The sequence below is a fragment of the Asterias amurensis genome, chromosome 14 (assembly GCF_032118995.1).
Source record: "Asterias amurensis chromosome 14, ASM3211899v1".
NCBI classification, from domain to species: Eukaryota; Metazoa; Echinodermata; class Asteroidea; order Forcipulatida; family Asteriidae; genus Asterias; species Asterias amurensis.
In genome coordinates, this window is record NC_092661.1 from 9,572,882 (window position 1) to 9,597,421 (window position 24,540).

Consider the following 24,540-nt stretch of genomic DNA (forward strand, 5'->3'; position numbering starts at 1 on the left):
AATTAAATAACATGTACTTGTTCTATTTTAATGATGTTGAGATGTTTTGTTGGTTTTTTGTTTGACTGAGTGTCCATTGTTTGTGAATGTTGCATTATGTTGTTTTGTAACAGTCACTGTTCTCTCCTTAAAGTTTAGTTTCTTGCTCTTGGCACAAGTCAGTGATAATGTTTGTCATTAATTGCCAATCCATTGAAACATTTTCTTACTGTCATATTGTGTGCTGGCACAACAACACTCTTTTTCCATAGACATTTCCATAGACATTTCCAAAGACATGAGTTCCATAGACATTTCCACAGACACATTTGTTCCATATATCTTAATAATAACTTGATGATGGTTTTCCTCCTTGGTAACTTGTCTAAACTGTCTTGAAAGTGCTCAGTTCAAATTGACTTTCCATAATTGATCCTGACCTTTCACTGTAACATTGTTGCTGGCACACATCTTGACAACTTGAGGCTTTTCTTCCTTAAAATGTCATTCTATATAAAAGTTGTTTGTCCCATAGAAAGCATAATGCCTTGAAATGGTTTTAAAGATTGTCTCTTTCACTTCCATGTGAGTTGACAAAAATATCAAATTAGTATACAGATTTCCATACATCCATACATTTTCATATTTTAATACAATGATTAAGTACTGATAATTGTTAATCAGTAAAGGGCAAAAAATAAATCAGATCACTACAAGCACAGTATCACATTGTTTTTAGAGTCCAAAATCAGCAGACATTGTTTTGGGTGTTTCAAACAATCCTGGTCGATTCACATGTTCCAAAGAATTTTGCACAACCCGGTTCGTGTGCAGTACATTCCAATGTTAGGTGTGGCTTTTTGGATATCACATTCCTGAGAAATATATCTTGAAGTCTTTGCCTTGGCATGGCTAATTTTGAAGCCACTGTTCAAATGAAAAAGTAGTACTTAAAAATGTTCAAATCGAAGAAGTCTCAGTCCCTAAGAAATGGTGCTTTGAATGGTCTGTTTATTTGTACATAATATGTTTGACTGCAGTGTTTTTGTTCAAGTTGTTTATGTTTGAAGATTGTTACAAATTGTTCTTATTTTTAACCTACATTTATTTACCAATAATTTGTTTTTTAAGTCCTAAATGTTCTCTATCATCAGTTTCATTAATAAATTCATCTATCATTTTAAAGCTTCACTCACATCCTTTCAAAATTACTTAAATGATTTTTATACCAAGTGAGGATACTGGACTTTGGCTATTACCAAATTAGTACCCTGCCTTCAAAGAGATGGCTCAAGGGATGGTATAAAAAGTTGCCTCCTTTTGAGGAATAAGAGGTTCAATCACGATATTGGCTGAAACACCAAGGACTAAGAATTCCTCAATAAGCCAATGGAAAGAAAGACAACGATGAAAACTAACGCCAAGTTTGGTATCTACGCATAAAACTATCACCACGGTTACAAATACATGAATGATATTCAAGTCAATAACAAAATACATAATTACCTTTAATCAAAGAAAACTAACATTGTTTAGTCATTGAGAATGAACTGGGGTTCCAGCCCCACACTGAGAATTAAGAAGTTCCCGGGTGAGCCTTGTAAACGGCTAAAAACAGACCACGATATGTAGGTTGACATTTGGCATTAAGAGGACTAAGAATTACCCAAAAGAAGTATGTTGACTCTACACCAATGACCAAGGCAATCTACCAACAACAGCAGGTAGCCAAAGTGACAGAGAAGACGAAGATGAATAGTAAACTTAATATTACACCATAACAATAAAGTTATGATGTAAACAAAGCACTACTTTTTAAAACCTTAAATTCAAGGAGGCCTATAGGCCTTAAAATAGAAAATGTGGGATGCCTTATACATGAGTCCATAAGTTCTGATACATATAGGCCTAGTACAGATGGGTCCATATGCCTTAAAATACATGAAAATGGGTCAAATTAATTATCTTAAGATGCGCATCTTAAGATGAATAATTTGACACATCAACCCTAATGCAGATGTGAGGATTAAGAATTCCTCATCAGATGAGCCAATTATATATAGGCAGGAAGAGATAATCATAATGATACAAGGATTCAAACCTACAACTCAAACATTCTTAGAGCCCTAAACATGAACACAACACAAGTGAGATTTTATTTCTATGACCCTACTTAAATATACCTCAAAGTTTGCTAATAACAAGACGACAGCTCCATCTAATAGGAGGAGATTATTTGTATTGACCAGTTCTGGGGATTAAGGATTCCTCAGATGAGCCAATATAGGCAGGAAGAGATCAGATAGGCTACACTTGATACAAAGATTAAATCCTACACTACCCATAAAACATAATTTCTCAGAACCCTAACACAAGTGAGATTATATTTGACCTGTTTACCTGATGGCGACCAAAAAGTCTTTAAATATTAACAGCTCTAATTAAGAGGATATTATTTGTATTGACCAATAATGAGGATTGAGGATTCCTCAGATCGGCCAATATGGGCAGGAAGAGATAAGATTACAGCTCATCAATTATAATTTCTCAGAGTTCCAACACAAGTGAAATTATATTTATGACCCTACTTCAATTTACCCAAAACAGCTCAATCTATAAAGAGAAGATGAATTGAAAAATTCTGAGGATTAAGGACTCTTCAGATGAGCCAGTAGAAGGAGATCAGATCCACAAGGTACAAAGAAAAACCTGTAACTCATCAACCATTATGTGAACCCTAAAGATTAAAACCTACAACTCATGAACCAATGATGTCTCAAAACCCTAACACAAGAGAGATATCTCCATGACCTTACTATTTTGTAAACAAATCTTTTAGGGAGAATACACACATTTTACAAACTACAACAGCTCTAATTAAAATTGGATGTTATTTGTGTTGACCAATTTTGAGGATTAAAGAATTCCTCACAATCATGATCGAGCCAATGGTCAGATAAGATCAGCATACACATGCTACAAAGATTAAAAACCTATACACTAACCATGGTTTAAAAACATTCAAGTCATCAACCATGAATTCTCAAGACCCTAACACAATTGAGATTATATCTCTCTGAAATTACTTCAATTTAAATGAGTATAGAGGGGGTAGGCCTATAAAGCAAACTCAAGACAAGGTTTTCAAAAGAACCTAACTTCCTACCCAGTAGATATACACGTCCTACGTGTTACCGAAAACCAAATAATATTCAATTTAGTTGTTGTTGTGTTACTCAATACAGGTGCCTTTACCTGCTGTTAATAAACACATCTTCTAAGGAGACCACAAAGTTTAACATGACAGCAGCTTCACTATTAGTGGAGATGATTAATGTATTGACCAATATTATTATGAGGATTAAGAACTCCTCAATAAGGCCATCAGAAAAAAGAGACAAGACAAAGTACACATCTTACAGTGAGTGTTGACACAACACATTCACTTGTCCTCATTGAGGGACTGGCATACAGCAAATACAGAGGATAACCATCCTCAATTATGCCAAAAGAAAACAACACACAGAAAAGTAATAATCTTTCGATGTAAGTGTACATCTCTAAGACTTCAAAACTCATGCATACTTCCATTCACTCAAACATTTTCACTTCGTCTATCATTCCTTTAAAAAAAAACTTTAAGATTGAAACTAAATTTTATATTAAATTGTTTAAAAACATTATGATTCTGAAGGTTTTTACCCTTAATTTCAAACTTATTTATTTTGTTATTAGTTGTTGAGCAGTTTATAATGTCTGTTGTTTATTTTGGCTCTGTTATGTTTGATGTTATGTTGTTGTTGATGTTTGTTTTGTATTTGCACCATTTCATTGTCCATTGCTCATGAAGAGAAATGTACGTATTACTCTTCAAAGTCTTTGAACAGCTGTGAATTGGTTCTTTTTTCTAAACGTTGGCTTCCTTCGCGAATACAAGCTTACAGGTTTTTAAAACTGCCAAGTCTGTTTTTAATGTCAGTTTAGTTCAGTTTATTTCCACTCAATCAGTGGAATATTGAGGAGAATGTGGATTAACTCAACCTTGTTGTCGAAGAGATGCATTGACGCATTCTTGGGTCATGACCTCTATTTGTCAACTCCGGAATAGGCCAGGTGTTTCACACAATAGTTAATGTTATACAATTTCCATTGTGTAGTGAGCCTCTACCGCTGCGTTCAAGTTCTGTTTTATAATTGGATTAACTTAAGCCAATTACATGTCTAGACCACAAATACCTTCATAACACTGACATAGATTGAACAATTTAAAAATGCACGATTTGTTACATGTTTTAGTTGGCTAGAGCTAGACAGACCCAAAGGGTCAGGAATGTTTTGTGCTGAGTTACAACAGCACAGACACACCATTTTACATGATAGTAACGGTAAAATTCTCAGTAGTAATGTTCCCTTGGCATTTGCTAATAATAATTAGCATACATACCCCAAACTCCTCCGGTTTCTCTCGGGCTTTTTTGTAATTCACTTGCAGTTTACAACGCTTTGAAAGCTCACCAAAATTCTCCGCTGTGTTCATATATGAGCCTTCAACGCCAATAACATTTCATGGTGAGCTTGGTCCCGTGAGAAAATTACTGCCTTCAGTGCAAATTTTCCCAGAAAATACTATCCTCCGCCGACATGAAAAAGACGCTAGTTCCAGCAGCAAACGTTTCCGGTCAATGTATGAGAATAAAAACGACACATAACGTGAGAAAAGGAAAATTCATTTGAACAAATTCTCACATAATTTTAATAAAGACAGTTCTGCATTAAAATATCACTGCTACTGAAAAAAGCGCAACAAATTTGGAGTCACTTTTGCGTTTTTCTTCGGGGCGCCGGCGGTTCACTCTAAATTATATCCTTGCGCGTCACTTAAAATTTCTTAAAATTTCAACTTTTGTCCAACAAACTTCTATTATTCTTGTAAAATATTCTCAATATGGCTCAAGGAGGATACATTTTTGTTTGTTTGGTTTTTTGTTTTGTTTTGTTTTTTGAAATCTGAAACAAATTAAAATTGACCTATTTTCCCTTGATGCGAAGGGATACTGACCCCTTCACAACCCACGATGAGTGGAGAATGCCGTCTGCTACAATTTTAGGGGAACCATTTTAAGGCTCGCTATTGGTCAACAGTGTGACAAACCTGCTGTCTGATTGGCTTATTAAGAATGCGTTATGCAAATATCCTCACGATGGTCACATGCTGAGCTATTAATAACCGTATCAAAAACAATTGTAAGCGTTGCTCTTGACTGGTTTCCTGATTGGTAACCAGTGTTGTGGACTAATATTGAGTATGACTATGATAACCAAGTAAAGTGTTCTTTCAATCATTAGGCTTTAAAGTTGGTAGGCCTACTAGTTTGTGTGGGAGGCCTCCTGGAAACTGGCCGCGAGTCGGGGTGTTTTTTCCTAGAGTTCAGTAGGCCCAGGCCGACGTGACCTTCAACGGCCAAAAGTTTACGGCGCCAAAAATAACGCCCTCTGTTGACAATGTCAATGTCCTCTATGCGGAAATAGGAGTGAAAACTTATTGCCAATTAATTTCATAGGAGTGGCAAAGAAACCCAAATAGCCCTCTCTGCCTGGTAGGACGTCACCCAACCGCCAACCCTCCACTAAAGCCTATCTTCAGAACATCATCCCTTGGAGTGCGTGAGTACAAGTCATAATTATTGATAAATAAATTTAACTTTGTGCATTCAACAAATTAACAAGCATTCTGTGTGCGCTCAAAGTTCAGCTTTGTGTTCTGTATTACATTTTCAAAGTGCACCAACAACCTAAGTCGGAAGACTTGAAAGCTGAAGCACATTGAGGAAGGGCATCTTATGGATGGATCATGAGATTAGAGAGAACAATACAAGATAATTTCATATAGGAATTGTTAATTGAGTAGTTGATACTTGTTCATCTGCATCATCCTCGCAGATGTGCGTGTCATGTTTTCGAGTAGCCCCACTTGTGTGGCCAAGGCTAGCTGAATTCTTAAGGATTCAGCTAGGCCTCTTGGCCAAACAAGTGGGGCTAGTTTTTGAGGTACTACATGTAGGCCTATGCCCTTTTCTGAAAACAAATAATGATGCCATATATATATGAAGTGATGCCCTAATTACCTTCATTTTTTATGAGAAGTATGCAAACAAAATATTAAAACTTGATTGACATTGAAGTTTTCACACCACACACTGAACTCCAATGACTTCAATTCAAAAGCGTCCCATTTGTTTTGAATTTTTCCTGTGTTCGGGGCAAGCAAGAAAGTATGGTTTCCCGGTGAAGCCATACGTGGAAGAAACATCTGCAGTGACTACAAGCTGACAAGTGTTCTGTGAGACTTTGTGTCCGACTCTATCATGTCTATAGCCATAATTTTTATTCAGTTTTGTGTCTTTTTAATTTTCTTAACATGTATCCTCTGCTTACCAGTTTTCACGCTATTATGCCTTTTTCTTTGAATTGGGAAAAAAATAATGATGCCATATATCAACCGATGCCCTAATTATCTTCATTTGTTAATATTAAGTATGCAAACATGTATTAAAACTTGATGGACATTGAAATGTTCACACCACACACCGATCTTCGATGACTTCAACTGGCCCCATTTGTTTTGAGTTTTTCCTGTTTTCACGGCAAACAAGAAAGTATGGTTTCCCGGTGAAGCCATACATGGAAGAAACTTCTGCAGTGACTACAAGTGTTCTTTGAGACTCTGTGTATGACTGTATAGCAAGCAGTTGCCTTCATTTTATTCAAAATATTTTTTATAATAATTTTTTTTAATTACCATGGAAACTTGCAAAAAATAAAAAAATATAAAAAGTGTGAATAATTACTGGCTTCCAAATCTGATTTTTTTCCCCTTTTTTTCCCCTTTTTTTTCTTCTTAAAGCCATTGGACCCTTTCGGTAAACAGTGTTGTCCAAGACCCACACTTTGTGTACCACAACTTCTATATCAAATAACAAACCTGTGAAAATTTAGGCTCAATCGGTCATCGGAGTCGGGAGAAAACAACGGAAAAACCCACCCTTGTTGCCGCGCGTTTCGCCGTGTCATGACATGTGTTTAAAATAAATCCGTAATTCTCGTTAACGAGAATTTATATTGTTTTGTTGTTTTCTCAAAAAGTAAAGCATTTCATGGAATAATATTTCAAGAGAAGTCTTTCACCATTGCCTTCTGTAAACCCTGTAAGTTATTTGTAAATCTGTGAACTTTTTTTTTTTTTTGAACCGAAAGGGTCCAATGGCTTTAATATTTATAATAAAGCGTATAAATAAACAGTGATAATTGAATCAACAAGCTGATGTTTAAATTTTAATATTAATAATAGTATTGCCTACAAGGGTTACAAAATAAAAGTCGCCAAAAATATTTTAAAATGATATCAGGCACATGGCTTCTTTAAGCCTCGGTATTTTTTTTCAAGAATGCTCAGCAAAACATTCAGTCACATGATTTTGATCATCATGAATTGTGAATTGAAATAGCATTTGATGAAACTTTTTCGGTGGGCAAATATTTTTATATGGCCTCAACATTATGACATACTTTTGTACCTTGTACAAATGCCTAAAGTACCAAACTTTTTGCATTTACAAGTTCAAATGACCAGTGGAGCCTTTCGTGTTTCTAAGTTTTGGTCATGGGAGAGGAGACTCTTTGCTTGGCAAATAAAACCACACAATTTTTATCTAGGGACTGTTTACATCGCGCACATAGAGGTAAAAGATTTGCCACGATTTTAGGGACACCTCGAAAACAGGACCTCCTACGATATAATAAAGCAAATAAATAAACAGTGATAATTGAATCACAAAGCCAAAGTTTCTTAATATTAAAGATACTGGACAGTATTGGTAATTGTCAAAGAGTAGTCTTCTCACTTCGTTTATCTCAACAAACCTGTGAAAATTTGAGCTCAATTGGTCGTTGAAGTTGTGAGATAATAATGAAAGAAAAAACGACCTTGTCACACGAGTTCTGTGCTTTCAGAGAGGTCCCAAAATCAAGTTTGTGGTAAATTACTTCTTTCTCGAAAACTACAATACTTCAGAGGGAGCTGTTTCTCACAATGTTTTATACTATCAACAGCTACCCGTTACTTGTTACCAAGTAAGTTTTTATGCTAAAAAGTATTTTGAGTAATTACCAATATTATAGTGTTCATTTATAGTGCTAATGAGGGTTACAAAAAAAATTCTCCAGATAATAATATTAGAAAATGATATAAGGCACATGGCTTCTTTAAGCCTCTGTATTTTTTTCCCCAGAATACTCGGCAGAATGTTCAGTCACATGATTTGATCATCGTAAATTGTGAATTGTAACAGTGTTTGATGAAACTTTTTGTTGGCAAATTTTGTGTATGTCCCTAGACTTGTGGACAAGTCGTTAAATCTCTGTTGCAGTGATAGGATTCTGAATCTCCCCGCGATTCCCACGGTATTCTCGCGCGACTGCTGGCCCCGTGAGACTACTGCGCTGCTCTCACGACTACGGTCCCATTTATAATGGGGAGTAGAAGTTGGCACCCATCAGTTCACATGAGAGCAGTGATCTCGCGAGAGCACCGCCACAACTCAACTATCTCACCGCGGCAGACCATTAATGACTTGTCTAATATGGCCCCAACATTATGATATATTTTTGTACCTTGTATAGAGTTGCCTAAAATACCAAAACCTTTTGCATTTTACAAGTGCAACTAACCAGTGGAGCCTTACAACATGTCTCTAAGTTTTGGTCAAATTTAATGACTCTTTGCTTGGCAAGTCAAACCACAAAAATTGTATCTAGGGACAGTTTACATTGCGTGCAGAGAGGTAAAAGATTTGCCTCAATTTCAGGGACACGTTGAATACACAGGTTGTCCTATATGTTGATTGTTATAAGCCAGACAACTGGACTTACTATTACTGATGACAAGGACTTACTATTACTGATGACAGTTTCCTGCCTATCCTATGATACGCATCTTCAGGCTGACTGATCTTGTGGCATCAAAATGTTGGTGACCCAGTTGTCTCGATTATAACAATATCAATATTATATTACCTCTGGATGATGGAGAATATTCATATATACATTTAAACTACAATCAGACACAGTACATAGTTCCAAACAATGCATGTGTTGATCTATTGTTTTAGAACATTTCTTTGATTTTTTTCAAATTAGGTTTGTCAAACAATGACTTTGTAATGGTTAGAACTACTAACTACATCCACCAGTGAAGATGTTTCATCTTTTGGACTATTGGGTGAATGAGCCTGGCTAAAGCACTGATTATTCCTTGAATTGAAGGTAAGACTGCATCATATTGCTGACCAGTATTTCATGAACTTAATCAAAAGGAGATTACTGTTTTGATCCATATACAAGAATGATAAACTTTAAAACAATCTGTCATCTGAGTAAATGTCTTTCTTTGATTCCTAAGATTGTGTCAGATATGGCTGACCAGAGTGAGGAGACCATGAAAGAGGAGGAGATGGCCAGACCGTCTCAAGAACCAGAACAAAGATCGAGGGCTGTTGTTGAAAATATTCAACCATCCCCAGAATCAAGAGAATTAGTGAGAGCAGAAAACACACAAATGCTTCAAGGTATAAACTTACTGTGATTAGTATCAATCTGTACGAAGGATTTGAAACGAATATGTGAAGATGAGTTATGTATTAATGGGTACAAACATAAGTCTAAATGATTTCTTGTTTATTTCAAAACACTGAAGAACACACCCATAACCATAGAGAAGGCATACAACAATAATTTTTAATAATACACAAAGAGTTAGTAAAGAGCATCCTTTTTTTAACCTAATTATTAATAATAATATTAATAATATCGATGTCTTATATAGCGCACGTATCTACCAAACAAGGTACTCAAGGCAGTGATATAGAAACTTTCAGAAAGATATATTATTGCAGTGATGAATTCTGAGACCCAATTATTTAGCACGTTCTAAGGGTTTGCAAGGTGCTACGGCGCATACAGCAGCCACAGCCAGGAACACCTGGCGAACCCCTTCTCTTTTTGATAAGTGCACCGGGTTCTTTTACATGCGTTACACAACACATGGGACCAACGGCTTTACGTCCTATCAGAAGGACGAAGTAATGATTAATTGCACAAGTGTCACACAAGTGTCACAGCTGGGGATTCGAACCTACACTCTGATTCCTTTAATCAAGGCGCACGCGGCGGCGGCGGCACCCCCAGATATCATGCACGAAAAAGACCAGCGCAAGCAGCGCAAACTCGTTTATCTAATAAGTTATTCATATGCACCTTCAGTGTGTTGCCCTCAGCACATGACTTTTTGGTGCACCAAAATGAGTGTGGGTCATGGGGCCCCGTGCACGCGGCGTATGATCCACCTATGGTTTTGCGTCTTCATTGGCCACCAATTCATCACGATCATACATTATGCATTACATTTCTCCCACCAAAATCTGTGGCAAAAAGTAAAGAAAAACATAAGGCCCCAAAACGAGTTGTTCGCGGCTCCGCCACTCGCGCTGGTCTTTTTTTCGTGCGGATATCTTGGGTCGTGCTTGATATCTGGGGTGCCGCGTGCGCCTCGACTAAAGGCTAACACTCTGCTGATCAGAAACACCAGAGTTTGAATTTTTGTAGTATCAATTTTCAATAAACAAAATTATAAACGAAAAGTTAAAAAGCTAATCTATGCTAAAGTATTTGGCTAAATGTGGCACAAACCCTTTTCTGAGGGTCAAGAATTAGAAAATGAATTTTCTGCATATGTAATTCTTAAATTCTACAACGCTTTAACAAACAGTTCATCATGGACAGTTTTTCTAAAAGAATAATACTGCGGATAAGAACATACAAACGCATCCATTTCTTTTTAATGTGGACAGATATGTTGGATCAATGAAATTCTAAACCGCTGTATCTTCCAGTTTCTACAAGTAGTTTATAAGCTGAGCATCTAATTCTAGCCAGATAATTTCTGTATTGACATTTTAAAAAGAAGAAAACAAGAACTTTGGTTTTAGTTAAAAAGCAGGAGAACTGAGAAGTCTCCTGAACCCCCGATTATCTACTTCCGCGGCAGTAGAATAAAGCAAGACAGTCCTCTAAGAACAAACTCTACCTAGCAAGTAGATACACACATGGTGTTACCGCAAACCAAATTATATTGATACCTCACCATGCAACGCCTCAAATCCTATATAAATTTTGTTTTACTTTTTCACTTATCAAAGATTCTTGGTTCATTTTTATTGACAGCACACTCGTTTAGTTTGTAACTTACCTTAACTAGCTACAACAAATTTCTTTGCATAACTTGGCAACAATTATGTGATAATTTAAGTTGCATTAAAATTGAACAGATTTGCAATTGCCATCTGATGTGTTTACTAATGGTAGATTGGAAGGGGGGTTATAATTGATATAAAAGCAGACTGAAGATTATACTTTATGGACAAAGAAAAGTTCCAAAGTAAACTATTGTTTCTTTCATAGAAATGACTTTTCTTCATTGCCAACAGCAGGAGCGAAATCTTTGTCTCTACACCACACAGAAGGCAGCGGTAATTTGGCTGTTAACAATCCTAGCAACTGTCAAATCACCTTCATACAGGTGAAGCCAGGAGCAACAGGTAAGGCACAAACATTAGCAACTTTTTGTCAATTTTGTTTTAAAAGATTTGGGTATTTCTTGTAACACAAAACACAATGTCCACAGATTGACATTAAACTTACACGGTTTGAAAATGATGATAATAGGAAAGCCTACTTTAAAATAAATATTTGCTGATGTGTTGTAGTTTTTTTAGAATTGAGTAAAACCATGTCCTGATAGTAACTTGAAAATAAGTTTTACAAGCTAAAAATTTGTTTGTCTCACTGAGACAAAAATAATGTTCTTGACTTGTTTTGCTCATTTCTCAGAAACTACAGCGCCTCAGCAAGTAATGTTTTAAGGTAGTTTTCTATCCTTTAGAACATGATGAACATGATGTTAAAAGAACTAAACTCGAGTCTCAAAAACATTTAACATCAATGAAAACTGGTTATAATATTGGAGATGGTTTGTTTTTGACTGTTTTGATTGTGTTAAATGTCATATAGATGAGTCAGGACTTTGGTAGTTGGGACAATTATACACATATCTACATAAAGTCAATGGATATATTGTAAAAAGTTTTGCAATGACACCATCAAAAGTAATGTCTGTAAATGAGTTAGTGATGAATCAAATTCTATATCTAGATTGGCATCTGTCGTGCCACATTTTGCTAAAAATCAGTTTAGCTTCACAATAATTTTCTCCATTGTTTTCAATTTAATTTTGTTAGCAAAATTCTCTCTGTACTAGCCTTGCTCAAGGCAGTCGAACTATTCACTCCGAAAGAAGACTGCCGCTGTATAAAAACGCACCCGTACACACTGTCTGAAAATGTGTAACCACATCGCACGACACGATGCCCCCGTACAATATCTGCATGTGTCGGCCGTCAGGCTGACAGCCTTTTTCTTTTTTTCTTTTTTTTTCTTTTTTTATTATTGATATCCAACAGCGGATAGCTGCCACTTACAGGAATCATTAAAAACTATGTATAAATATAAATATAAAATATAAATATAACAACATATAACACTAAAAATTACACAATATATTATAAGTAGACAAAAATAGTACACCGAAACCCACATAAAACAGACCAGGGAACACCAACAAGTACACAAACACACATCGGACATTAAAGGAACACGTTGCCTTGGATCGGTCGAGTTGGTCTTTGAAAAGCGTTCTGCAACCGTTTGTTGTAAAATGTATATGGTTATTAGAAAGATATTGTAAAAGTAACATACAATGATCTACACAAATATGCCTCGAAATTGCAAGGTTTTCTTTTTACCCTGTCGACTAACCTGGTCGGCCATTTATGGGAGTCAAAATTTTGACTCCCATAAATGGCCGACCGTGATAGTTCACGACGTAAAAGGAAAACCGTGCAATTTCGAGTGATACTTGTGTGGATCATTATATTCTACTTTTAAAACATCTTTCTAACCATATGCATTTCATAACAAACGGTTTCAAACGCTTTTAATAGACCAACTCGACCGATCCAAGGCAACGTGTTCCTTTAAAACAAACACATGTAGTAAGAATACACAAACAGAACAACACACAAAACCCCAATTAAGTATAACAAACAAACAAACAAACAAACAAACAAAACAAAAACAAACAACACAAACACCAACAACCACATGAACACAAACACACCAACAAACACCCCGACGAACAAACAAACAAACACCTCAACAAACAGACAACTTAAAAAAGATTAATTTAGAAATAAACTGACCAAAATGTAAAAAGGGAGACAAATCCATCATTAAAAAACAATTAAAAAACACTAAGATTTACAAAGTAATTTGATGAAGTGGCAACTGACCAGCAGCTGCACATGAGATGTTCACAGTTTAAAAATATTATTTAGCAAATTTAATTAGCTGTCTGCGAAAACAATTTAATGTTTTAGCCCCAAACACATCGCATGATTCATGAAGCTGGTTGTATGAAGATGAAACTCTGGAAACATACCCTTTTTTGGTAACATCAACTCGGCTCATGGGAACATGCATCATGTGTTTGGAAGCAGATCTAGTACGACGTTCTGGAACATAAAAACTGAAAGGATTATCAGTGGTTAAATTATACTTGCTGTGGATATGTTTGTAGAGGAACAAGCAATCGTTGTAGAGTCTGTGTTGAAGCCACTGACCTGTCTATACACCTCTCTTAATATTTATGTATGATGTACGTCACAATGCTAAACCAAAACGAGGCGATGGGCGCAGCCACTGCAAGTGATGGGGGACGTGCGCCCATAGCCTCATTTTGGGTAAGAATTATGACGTCATACATAAATATTAAGAGAGGCGTATAATAAGCAAAGAGTTCCCTCGGTCAGCTCATTACCATAATGCCCGCGAAAGACGAGACATGTTTACATCGCACACCACCACCACAGACACTCAGCGAGCATGATAAGGTCCAAAGGTCGTGATAAGGGAAGTGCGTGATTGGACGTCAAAATGAATAATTCATTTGCCTATTACATCCTGTGTTGTCCGATAGGTCTGACAAAAGATATATTCATGAGCTGCATACTAGCATATCTGAGAGCCCTCCCATTTTTTTCCAATATTGGAATTTTTTTCATGAAACATATTAAACCCGGAAGTTACAGACCCGACAAGGCTGTCGGCCTGACGGCCTCAGCATGCGGTTAGTGGTACGAGTGCGGATGACTTGTGTGCACAGTAGTCGTACGATGTGACAGTGTGTATACGAGTGGGTCGTGTGGTGTGATTACACGCACCACGCATAGTGTATACGGGTGGGTTTACAACGGCGTCTTTTTCGGAGTGAATAATGCGACTGCCTTGAGCAAGGCTATCTCTGTACACATTTCGTAAACTGTCAAATCTCATTGTTCTCACTTGGTGTATCCCATCATAAGCATAAAATAACAAGCCTGTGGAAATTTGGGCTCAATTGGTCATCGAAATTGCGAGAAAATGATGAAAGAAAATTACCCTTGTTGGACGAATTTGTGTGCTTTCAGATGGGAATAAAAGACTTCTAGCTAGAAGTCTTTTATTATTTTAGCGAGAAGTTACCACTTCAGAGGGAGTCGTGTCCACAATGTTTTATACTATCAACAGCTCTCCAATACTGGTTACCAAGTCAGTTTTTAAAGTCACCTGGAAATAGATTTTTTTTTCTTTCAAACATAAGAGTATATGCTTACGAACAATAAAACAATTTTTTTAGTAATTGTTTGTCACGATTTATATGTTTAAAAAATATATAAAGTTGTTTGGGGGGCTGACTCGGCCTACCCCTTTTTGTGACGTCAATCGAGGCAGACTTTGCTTGCAATGCGTATAGTAAACAAACGTGCAAAGTACTTGTACGTCCAAGTCGTGAGTTGGTACATTTCAAAAAGTGTTTTTCTGCATTCAGCAGCAAATACACCTGGTCGGCATTGCCGGAAAAAACAAACAAAATTTTTTTTGAAACGTACAAACTCACGACTTGGTCCGTACATGTACTTTGCAATTGTGTTTACTCTACGCATTACAAGCAAAGTCTGCCTCGATTGATGTCACGAGTCTCGGTCGGGGTCTACTCTTAAATTTGTAAATAACATAAGAACTGATTTTTTAAAACCTTAGTTAACTGTTTATTCACATTCCACTCATCAAAACACATATATTAGTGACAAAAGCTTTATTTCGAAAAAATACCACTTCCAGGTGACTTTAAGTAAATATTTGTTTTGAGTAATTACCAAACGTGTACATTCCCTTTAACTTTTGTCTTCCAGAGGATATTTTACCTGCACTGGAGAAATTAACTGTCTCATCAAAACAGAAACAAGCTTCGGATTCAGCAGTGAAACCAACAGGTAATTTACTCAATCAGAAACATGTCAATCTAAGATAGTCATGCCTAAAGGAACATAACAGAATTTTTTTTTGCTAACAAAACTGTTGCTGGCAGTGTAAGCACTTTTTGTAATCCACCATATGGACATAAACTGACAAACCTGATGAAGTTTGAGATCCATCGACCATCTCGGTCACGAGAAAAAAAAAGTGAAAAAACACGATCACACTGTTTGCATGAAATTAATTTTTTTTAAATGAATAGAACGCTCACTGTGCAATAAACACCAAATGGGAAAGTACTTTTATTTATTTCTCATCAAATATGACATTTCATACAGAAATATTTCAAGGGATGTTTTCTACTATCATCATCTTTGACGATTTTCCCTTACCAATTCTGTAATGTTCGTTTAATAGTCTCAAAGATTTGACAAAGTCTGTTTTCATTTGAAATTCAACTTTGATATTATAAGCAAAACATATTATTTAAAGAATTTAATCTGAAACCTTTCTCGGTTAAACCATGGGCATTTTCTTCCACCATGGTTTGACTTATTACTTGTAGCGTCTTTCAGAAAAAAAAGTAATTTTGTCTGAAATAGCACCAATATTGAAAAGATTCGCCAAGACAAACCAGAAATGTTCAAATATGAATTGTAGAAGTATCATAAACAAAATTATGTTTCATTCTCAAGGAAAAAACATATTGAAGGCTTATAGGATTTGAGGCATTGCATGGTGAGGTATCAATATATATATTTGGTTTGTGTATTTACTTGCCAGGTAGAGTTTGTTCTTAGAGAACTGTCTTTCGTTGTTGTACTACCGTGGAGTAGATGTTCGGGAGACTTCTCAGTTCTGAAAAGAACTGTCCTGCTTTTTAACACCTACTGGGGTGGGCGGAAAGTATAGAAAATTGGCTGGGACTACTACTTTAGCTTATAGGATCGTTAATAACTGTACTACCGCGGAGTCAGTTCTTGAATTGGTCTTATTTGTTCAACTAGCTTGCTCTAGAGTCATTGTCAGGAGACTGAAGGGATGTTATAATGTAACAATTCATAAATATCACAGACAGTTTCGCTATTGCTATTGGTGGAGAGCGCGTCACGTGGGTGTAGTATAAACCTTTGTTTATGACCGGTAAAAAGTGTTAATTCATGGGCGTGACACGCGACCTTGCACCTGTTCTTATAAGACAGTTTCTTCATTCCTATTGGTCCAGAGCAAAGGCTGAAACAGTTGCGCCACATCACGCGATACGCGCGACGTGCGCAGCATTCCCTTATAAGGAGTTGTTTACCCGAGGGCGGCGGAGGGCTTTACCATTTCATAGCTGGAGGGGTGTTGTGTTGAAAGAAATCATTTAACAATTATTATTTTTGCATTTTATTTTTGACCAAAAAGTGATGATGTTTTTGACCGAAAAGGTATTTATGAATGGGAATCAAAGTGTGTTGAATTGGTTTTCAACTAGTGGTTTAAACCCGCCGAGGCCTGGTTCTTTATAATTTACCTCGACTTCGTCTCGGTAAAATTATCAAGAACCAGGCCTCGTTGGGATTAAACCACTAGTTGAAAACCTCTTCACCACACATTGATTCCCTTATTTAAAGCTGCTATCAGATTGTCAGCAAAGAATTATAAATGGATAAATATAAATGGATGGTGTTTTAAGCCATTATACTCCAGAAATTCAAGCTACATTCATCTCTGAAAGTTTTTCTGAATTTATTTATTGATGTTGTTGAATCAAGATTCATTTTTCCATATCACGCTTTTTGTTTTCAATCAATCAGATGATGGAAGTGTGCAAGGAGCCCATCCAACGAAAGATCCAGCCAAGGTCGCTGCAGAAAGCTGTAGAAAGGCAATAGGAACTCATTATAGGAGTACCTATGTGAAACTGATACCATGGGAGGATGATGACACAAAACATATCGAAGATATCTATACAGAATTAACATTGGAGATGTCTGGACAGAAATTGAAATCATATGAGGATATTTTCCTGCAGACAACAAGACATGGTGATGGCATAAAGCGGGTAATTTTGAAAGGGTTAGCTGGTAGAGGGAAGTCTACCATCATTGATAAGATGGCTTATGATTGGGCATGTGGTGAAGCACTGCAGCAGTTTGAGCTTGTATTCGTTATAAGAATGAGCGCAGTTGAACAAAGCACAGAGCTAATTGACTCAATTTTTGAGCAAGTTTTAGATGAAGATACTGGTGTAGATAAGAACTCGTTGAGTTCTTATATCAGTCACAATCAAGACAGAGTACTGATCTTGTTTGATGGCTTTGATGAGTTAAAGACCCCTGTTCTTGATAAAGCCTTATTTGGTTCAATTCTAAAGATCCTGAACCGTAAGAAAGAGAGAGAGTGTTTTGTTGTAGTTACCACCCGCCCCTCTCACTACAACAAATTAGTGACAGGATCCTTGATTCAAGAGCCTTTCACACTGATCAGGGTTGAAGGTTTTGATAAGGAAGATATCAAGAAGTATGTGAAGAGATTTTACTCAGACGATCATAACAAGGCTGATAGGCTTATTCAGACAATCAAATCCTCAAATGTTTTAGCTGATTTAGCAAAGAGTCCAATGCTACTTCTGATGTTGTGTATTTTGTGGAGAGAGGATTCTAAACTCCCAGAAACAATGTCTCGTATCTACAGTGAGGCATTAGAGTACATATTTCACAGAAAAACTGATATGTCACCAGATGAGATATCAAAAGTAACAAATGAACTTGGAAAGATTGCCTTGCATGGTCTTCTTGCTCCAGAACAGCAGCTTGCTTTTCCTGAACAAGTGTTTGAACCAAATGTGCTTGAATCTGCCTTAAAAGCAGGTATTCTTACAAGACAAAAGGTCTTGAAGAGAATGAGAAGTCACAACAGCATTCAGTTCATGCATAAGACTTTTCAAGAGTGTTGTGCTGGTAAATACTTACAAAGCTTATTAGAAACCAACAAGGTGGAATTCCAGAGGAACCTGAAAGAAATGATCATCTTTAGACATTCAGGTTTTGAATATGTTTTGCGGTTTTGTGCTGGTGACAATATGGCATGTACTAATGGCATTTTACAAATACTTGCTAAAGTAAGCCAGAGGCTGGCAGGCCTCCACTGCTACTTTGAGGGTCAGTCAAAAGATTTACCCCCCGTGGAGTTCATGAAGTCTCTTCTACAAGATCAGACGGTCATTGGTGACTGGAACAGGGACACTCTTAACTCATTCATATACTTGCTTAGAAATGTTCATACCTGCTCAGTGGAAAACAAACAAACTGATTATCTTGACAAGGTACAGTCAGTAGTGATAAAGGGTTGTCACTTGGGTGGGTGTATGTCAGATTTGGTAGACTCCATGAGCTTAATGACGAATCTTTCAACAGTGGCATTGGTTGATTGCACATTGAATGAGAGTACTGAAGAATATTCTGCAATATCAGGAGCAACCTCGTCTGCTGCATTATGGGCCTATGGCTTCAAGAAGATGAAGAATCTTCAGAAGCTTATCTTTTTTAAGTGCTCGTTGACAGGTGGAGACATTACACATATTGCTCCTGCACTGTGTGATCTGCCCAACTTTGTTGAATTGAATCTAGATGGAAATCCAACCTTGGGTGGTTCTGCTGCATTATGGGCCATTTATTTCAAGAAGATGACGAACCTTCAGAAGGTTGCCTTGTGTAGATGCGAGTTGACAGATGGAGAAATGACACATATTGCTCCTGCACTCTGTGATTTGCCCAACCTGGTTGAATTGGATCTTCGCGGAAATGGAGACCTTGGTGGTTCTGCTGCACTATGGGCCCATCACTTCAAGAAGATGAAGAACCTTCAGAAGCTTTTCTTGAGTTTTTGTTCATTGGCACATATTGTTCCTGCACTGTGTGATCTGCCCAACTTGGTTGAACTGGATCTTGAGGGAAATCAAACCTTGGGTGGTTCTGATGCATTATGGGCCCATCACTTCAAGAAGATGAACAAACTTCAGAAGCTTGTCTTGAGAAACTGCTCATGTGAAGATATGACACACATTGCTCCTGCACTGTGTGATCTGCCCAACTTGGTTGAATTGGATCTTGGGGTACATCAAACCTTGGGTGGATCCCCTGCTTCATTAATGGTCCATCACCTAAACAAGATGAATAACCTTCAGATACTTGTCTTTAACTACTACTCATTGACAGATGAAGAAGCAAAATGTATTGGTCAGGCACTGTGTGATCTGCCCAACATGGTTAAATTGAATCTTTGGAGAAGGGATTCGATGAGTCTGCTGCTGCAGTATGATGAAGAACCTTCAGAAGGTTAAATTCACAAGGTTGACAGATGGAAGACATGACAGTGTCATTAGGAGCAATATGCACATTGTTATCATTAACCCTGCTGCTGTATGTGGTAAATCCTGGTGGTACAGTTGTATGATATAACAGTGAATTTGGTAACACTCTGCACTGTATCCTACCGTACATGTCCTAATATACATGGTGTAAGGTAATATCACTACAATGAGATGAATAAAGCCTTGGTTAGTTCTAGTGCATTATTGTACCATCACTAAAGAAGATGAAGAACCTTCATAAGCTTGTCTTGAGTTACTGCTCATTGACAGGTGAAGATATGACACATTATTGCTCCTGCACTTTGTGATCTGCCCAACTTGATTAAATTGGATCTTGGGGGAAATCCAACCTTGGGTGGTTCTGCTGCATTGTGGGCCCATTACTTCAAGAAGATCATCAAGAACCTTCAGAAGGTTGTCTTGTGTAGATGCGAGTTGACAGGTGGAGAAATTACACATATTGCTCCTGCACTCTGTGATTTGCCCAACCTGGTTGAATTGGATCTTGGGGGAAATGGAAACCTTGGTTGTTCCGCTGCACTATGGGCCCATCACTTCAAGAAGATGAAGAACCTTCAGAAGCTTGTCTTGAGTTACTGCTCATAAATAGTTGAAGATATGACACATATTGCTCCTGCACTGTGTGATCTGCCAAACTTGGTTGAATTGTATCTTTGGAAAAATAACCTTGGTGGTTCCGCTGCATGGGCCTATCACTTCAAGAAGATGTAGAACCTTGAACAGAAGGTTGTCTTGATGGGCTGCTCATTGATAGTTGAAGTTAAGACACATTGATTCTGCATTTTGTGATCATCCACCTTGCTGTGTTGTTAATACAGTAAATCCGGGTGGTACAGTTGTATGATATAACAGTGACTTTGTTACACTCTGCACTGCATCATTCCTTGTACGTACTAATGTACATTGTGTAAAGTATCATCACTATACATTGAGATGATGAATAAAGCCTCGGTAGGTTCTGCTGCATATGCTACCGTCACTAAACTATTAAAGAAGATGAACCTTCATAAGCTTAGCATGGTGTCCTGAAGCTGTGACACACACACAAATTGTATTTGCACTGCCAACTAAATTAAGTGGTTGAATTGATTTTTGTTTATCAGTTGATCAAGTGTCCAATGGCTAGATGTAGTCACAGTCGATCATGTCACCATCTGTTATGATCAAACCTTGGGTGGATCCCCTGCGTCATTAATGGTCCATCACCTAAACAAGATGAATAACCTTCAGAAGCTTGTCTTTAACTACTACTCATTGACAGTTGAAGAAGCGGAATGTATTGGTCCGGCACTGCGTGATCTGCCCATCAACTTGGTTACACTGAGTCTTTGGAGAAGGGATCCGATGAGTTTTCTGCTGCATAATACCATAGAGAATATGTACTTCACTTAAAGAAGATGAAAAACCTTCGTTTCTTTTCAGAACCACCCCAACTCATTTAGAGATTCATACATGGTGTTACCGCAAACTCTTCTATATCTTATTTCCACCATGCAAAGTTTCAAATCCTACTTATGAAGAACCTTCAGAAGGTTAAATTCACATGGTTGACAGATGGAAGACATGACAGTGTCATTAGGAGCAATATGCACATTTTGATCATTAAACCCTGCTGTGTTGTCTTGTGTATGCGGTAAATCCTGGTGGTACAGTTGTATGATATAACAGTGACTTTGTAACACCATAACACTCTGCATTGTATCCTTCGTACATGTCCTAATATACATATCACTACAATGAGATGATATAAGCCTTGGTTAGTTCTGCTGCATTATTGTACCATCACTAAAGAAGATGAAGAAAAAAACTTCATAAGCTCGTCTTGAGTTACTGCTCATTAACAGGTGAAGATATGACACATCTTGGGGGAAATCCAACCTTGGGTGGTTCTGCTGCATTGTGGGCCCATTACTTCAAGAAGATGAAGAACCTTCAGAAGGTTGCCTTGTGTAGATGCGAGTTGACAGGTGGAGAAATTACACATATTGCTCCTGCACTCTGTGATTTGCCCAACCTTGTTGAATTGGATCTTGGGGGAAATGGAGACCTTGGTGGTTCCGCTGCACTATGGGCCCATCACTTCAAGAAGATGAAGAACCTTCAGAAGCTTGTCTTCAGTTACTGCTCATAAATAGTTGAAGATATGACACATATTGCTCCTGCACTGTGTGATCTGCCAAACTTGGTTGAATTGTATCTTTGGAAAAATAACCTTGGTGGTTCCGCTGCATGGGCCTATCACTTCAAGAAGATGTAGAACCTTGAACAGAAGGTTGTCTTGATGGGCTGCTCATTGACAGTTGAAGATAAGACACATTGATTCTGCATTTTGTGATCACCAACCTTGCTGTGTTGTTGATACAGTAAATCCGGGTGGTACAGTTGTATGATATAACAGTGACTTTGTTACACTCTGCACTGCATCATTCCTTGTATGTACTAATGTACATGGTGTTAAGTATCATCACTATACATTGAGATGATGAATAAAGCCTCGGTAGGTTCTGCTGCATATTCTACCGTCACTAAACTATTAAAGAAGATGAACCTTCATAAGCTTAGCATGGTGTCCTGAAGCTGTGACACACACACAAATTGTATTTGCACTGCCAACTATATTAAGTGGTTGAATTGATTTTTGTTTATCAGTTGATCAAGTGTCCAATGGCTAGATGTAGTCACAATCGATCATGTCACCACCTGTTATGTATGTAAATAATGGCAAATCTGATATATATATTTGTAACTGAACTTTCTTAACAATACTCTTCTATTTTTGTTTATAACCAAACGTTCTCAGTTTTATGCAAGAATGCAATCAAATAAGATGTAGTTCAAGGTATAGCAATTTTCACTGTCTATACTATTCAGCCAATTATAAATTCGCTGGTGTCTGCCAGTTTGAGGGAAATTATATATATTCTATGGACCCTCCTACTATAATTAAGTTGATACACCATTTGAAACCATTCAGATAAATGGTTTTTGAATAGTATCAAACAGTTGGTGCCCCAAATGGTTTAGAATCGTGGTGCAGCTGGTACAGAATCCTATGGGGATTATTTTGAGTGGTGCATCAAGGATCACACTTTGTCATGACTTTGAGTGATAACAGGGGGGTGGGGATCAATCTGCCACAGGTGACCATCTGAAACCATTTGCCTAAAGTAATATACAGAGTGTATGCCACTGCTCAAAACCATCTGAATGGTTTTGAGTGGTAGTACAGCTTATCATCAACACTGCTCAAAACCATGAGTGTACAAAACCAAAGGGGTTGTAAAGGTTGGTGAATTTTAAATGGTTTTGAATTGTGTATCAGTAAGTGGGGTTATTTAAGCTATTCTGCTGTCATGCTGTAAACTTTATTTGTATTGTTGGATGTACAGTTCCACAAAGTTATGGGGGTTAGAAACAAGAGATATAATAGACATGTATTCGGTTAAATATAAACATGGAGAAATATTTCAAATAATAAAGGAATTTTTTTTTGCTGGTAGTCAAGTGCCAATATAGAAACTGTTCCATTCCAATCCACCTTTCATTCCAATTTAATTTATTATGCTCACTTTTGTGGTTGTCTAGATGTAGCACCCTGATCTTACTATTTCTTATGTTAAGGGTATTCATATAATATTAATTGAATATACACTGTAGTAATTCTATAGTTGAAAGGCAGGATTTGAAAAGAATGAAACTTTTGTTAAAGGGTCTTTATATGTAATTTTTGTAGGACAAAAAACACAATGTCCATACAGATTTGCATTAAACTTACATAGTTTGAAGATAATGAAAGTAGAAAGCTTCCCTGGAAATAATTATTACTTGCTGAGGTGCTGGATTTTTTTCATAAATGAGTAAAACAAAGTCAGGAAAAAAAATTCGTCTCAGTGGTCATATATTATGAGAAAAAAATTATTTTAGCATGTAAAAACGTATTTTCATTACATTGTTTTACTCATTTCTCAAAAACTACAGCACCTCAGCAACAAATGTTTTAAGGTACGCTTTCTACTATCATTGTCTTCAAACGGTATTAGTTTAATGTAAGTCTGTGGACATTGTGTTTTTGTGTTACAAAAAGTACCAAAATCCTCACTTTGCTTAATTTGATTGTCCAAATCAAAATTAGATGGACAGAAATTGGTGTTTTTTGTTTTTTCCAAAATAATGTGAAGAACTTGTTTTCTGGTATGATTGTAGCTTTTTGTTGGATCTAGCCAAAGTATGAACAAGTTCATTTTTGAAAATGACATTCTCCTCCTATTTGCTGACTTGAAAAGGCACTGGGCACCTTTTGTAATTGTCAAAGACCAGAATTCACAAAAACTATGTTACTTCAGAGGGAGCCGTTTCTCACAATGTTTTATACCATCAACAACTCTCCATTGGTCATTAACAAGTAAGTTTTTGTGCTAACAAGTATTTTGAGTAATTACCAATAGTGTCCAGTGCCTTTAAGCTATGTCAAAATATAAACATTTTCATTGAGGCACGTACATTTAATGTAAGGTACAATGGGATAATATGAAAACTACATCATCACTTCATTGTCAAAATGAACTGTGAAATGCAATAAGAGAATAAAACACCAACTTATTATTGAGATGTATGAAAATTAGTTGTTTGTTTGTTTGTTTGTTTGTTTGTTTGTTTGTTTGTTTGTTTGTTTGTTTGTTTGTTTGTTTGTTTGTTTGTTTGTTTGTTTGTTTGTTTGT

General features: G+C 36.9%; 1 protein-coding gene across 3 annotated transcripts; it reads left to right on the forward strand.

Annotated features, from left to right (window-relative positions):
- The first annotated feature begins 5,520 nt into the window (after window positions 1-5,520).
- LOC139947321 (NLR family CARD domain-containing protein 4-like) lies at window positions 5,521-24,412 on the forward strand. Of its 3 annotated transcripts, none has more exons than XM_071945216.1 (6): window positions 5,521-5,643; window positions 9,175-9,300; window positions 9,437-9,602; window positions 11,520-11,630; window positions 15,381-15,461; window positions 17,244-24,412. In XM_071945216.1, the coding sequence occupies exons 3-6, from the start codon at window positions 9,449-9,451 to the stop codon at window positions 19,769-19,771; spliced, it is 2,874 nt and encodes a 957-aa protein (XP_071801317.1). In that variant the 5' UTR covers window positions 5,521-5,643; window positions 9,175-9,300; window positions 9,437-9,448; the 3' UTR covers window positions 19,772-24,412. The 3 variants fall into 3 exon arrangements, with proteins under 3 accessions (XP_071801317.1, XP_071801319.1, XP_071801318.1); XM_071945218.1 differs by having other exon boundaries at window positions 11,523-11,630; XM_071945217.1 differs by having other exon boundaries at window positions 5,531-5,639.
- The last annotated feature ends 128 nt before the right edge of the window (window positions 24,413-24,540 follow it).

Coding starts and splice junctions, on each gene's coding strand:
- LOC139947321 (XM_071945216.1), top strand. CDS start 9,449: ATGGCTGACCAGAGTGAGGAGACCATGAAAGAGGAGGAGATGGCCAGA. Junction 9,603..11,519: donor AAACACACAAATGCTTCAAG/GTATAAACTTAC, acceptor CATTGCCAACAG/CAGGAGCGAAATCTTTGTCT. Junction 15,462..17,243: donor TTCAGCAGTGAAACCAACAG/GTAATTTACTCA, acceptor TCAATCAATCAG/ATGATGGAAGTGTGCAAGGA.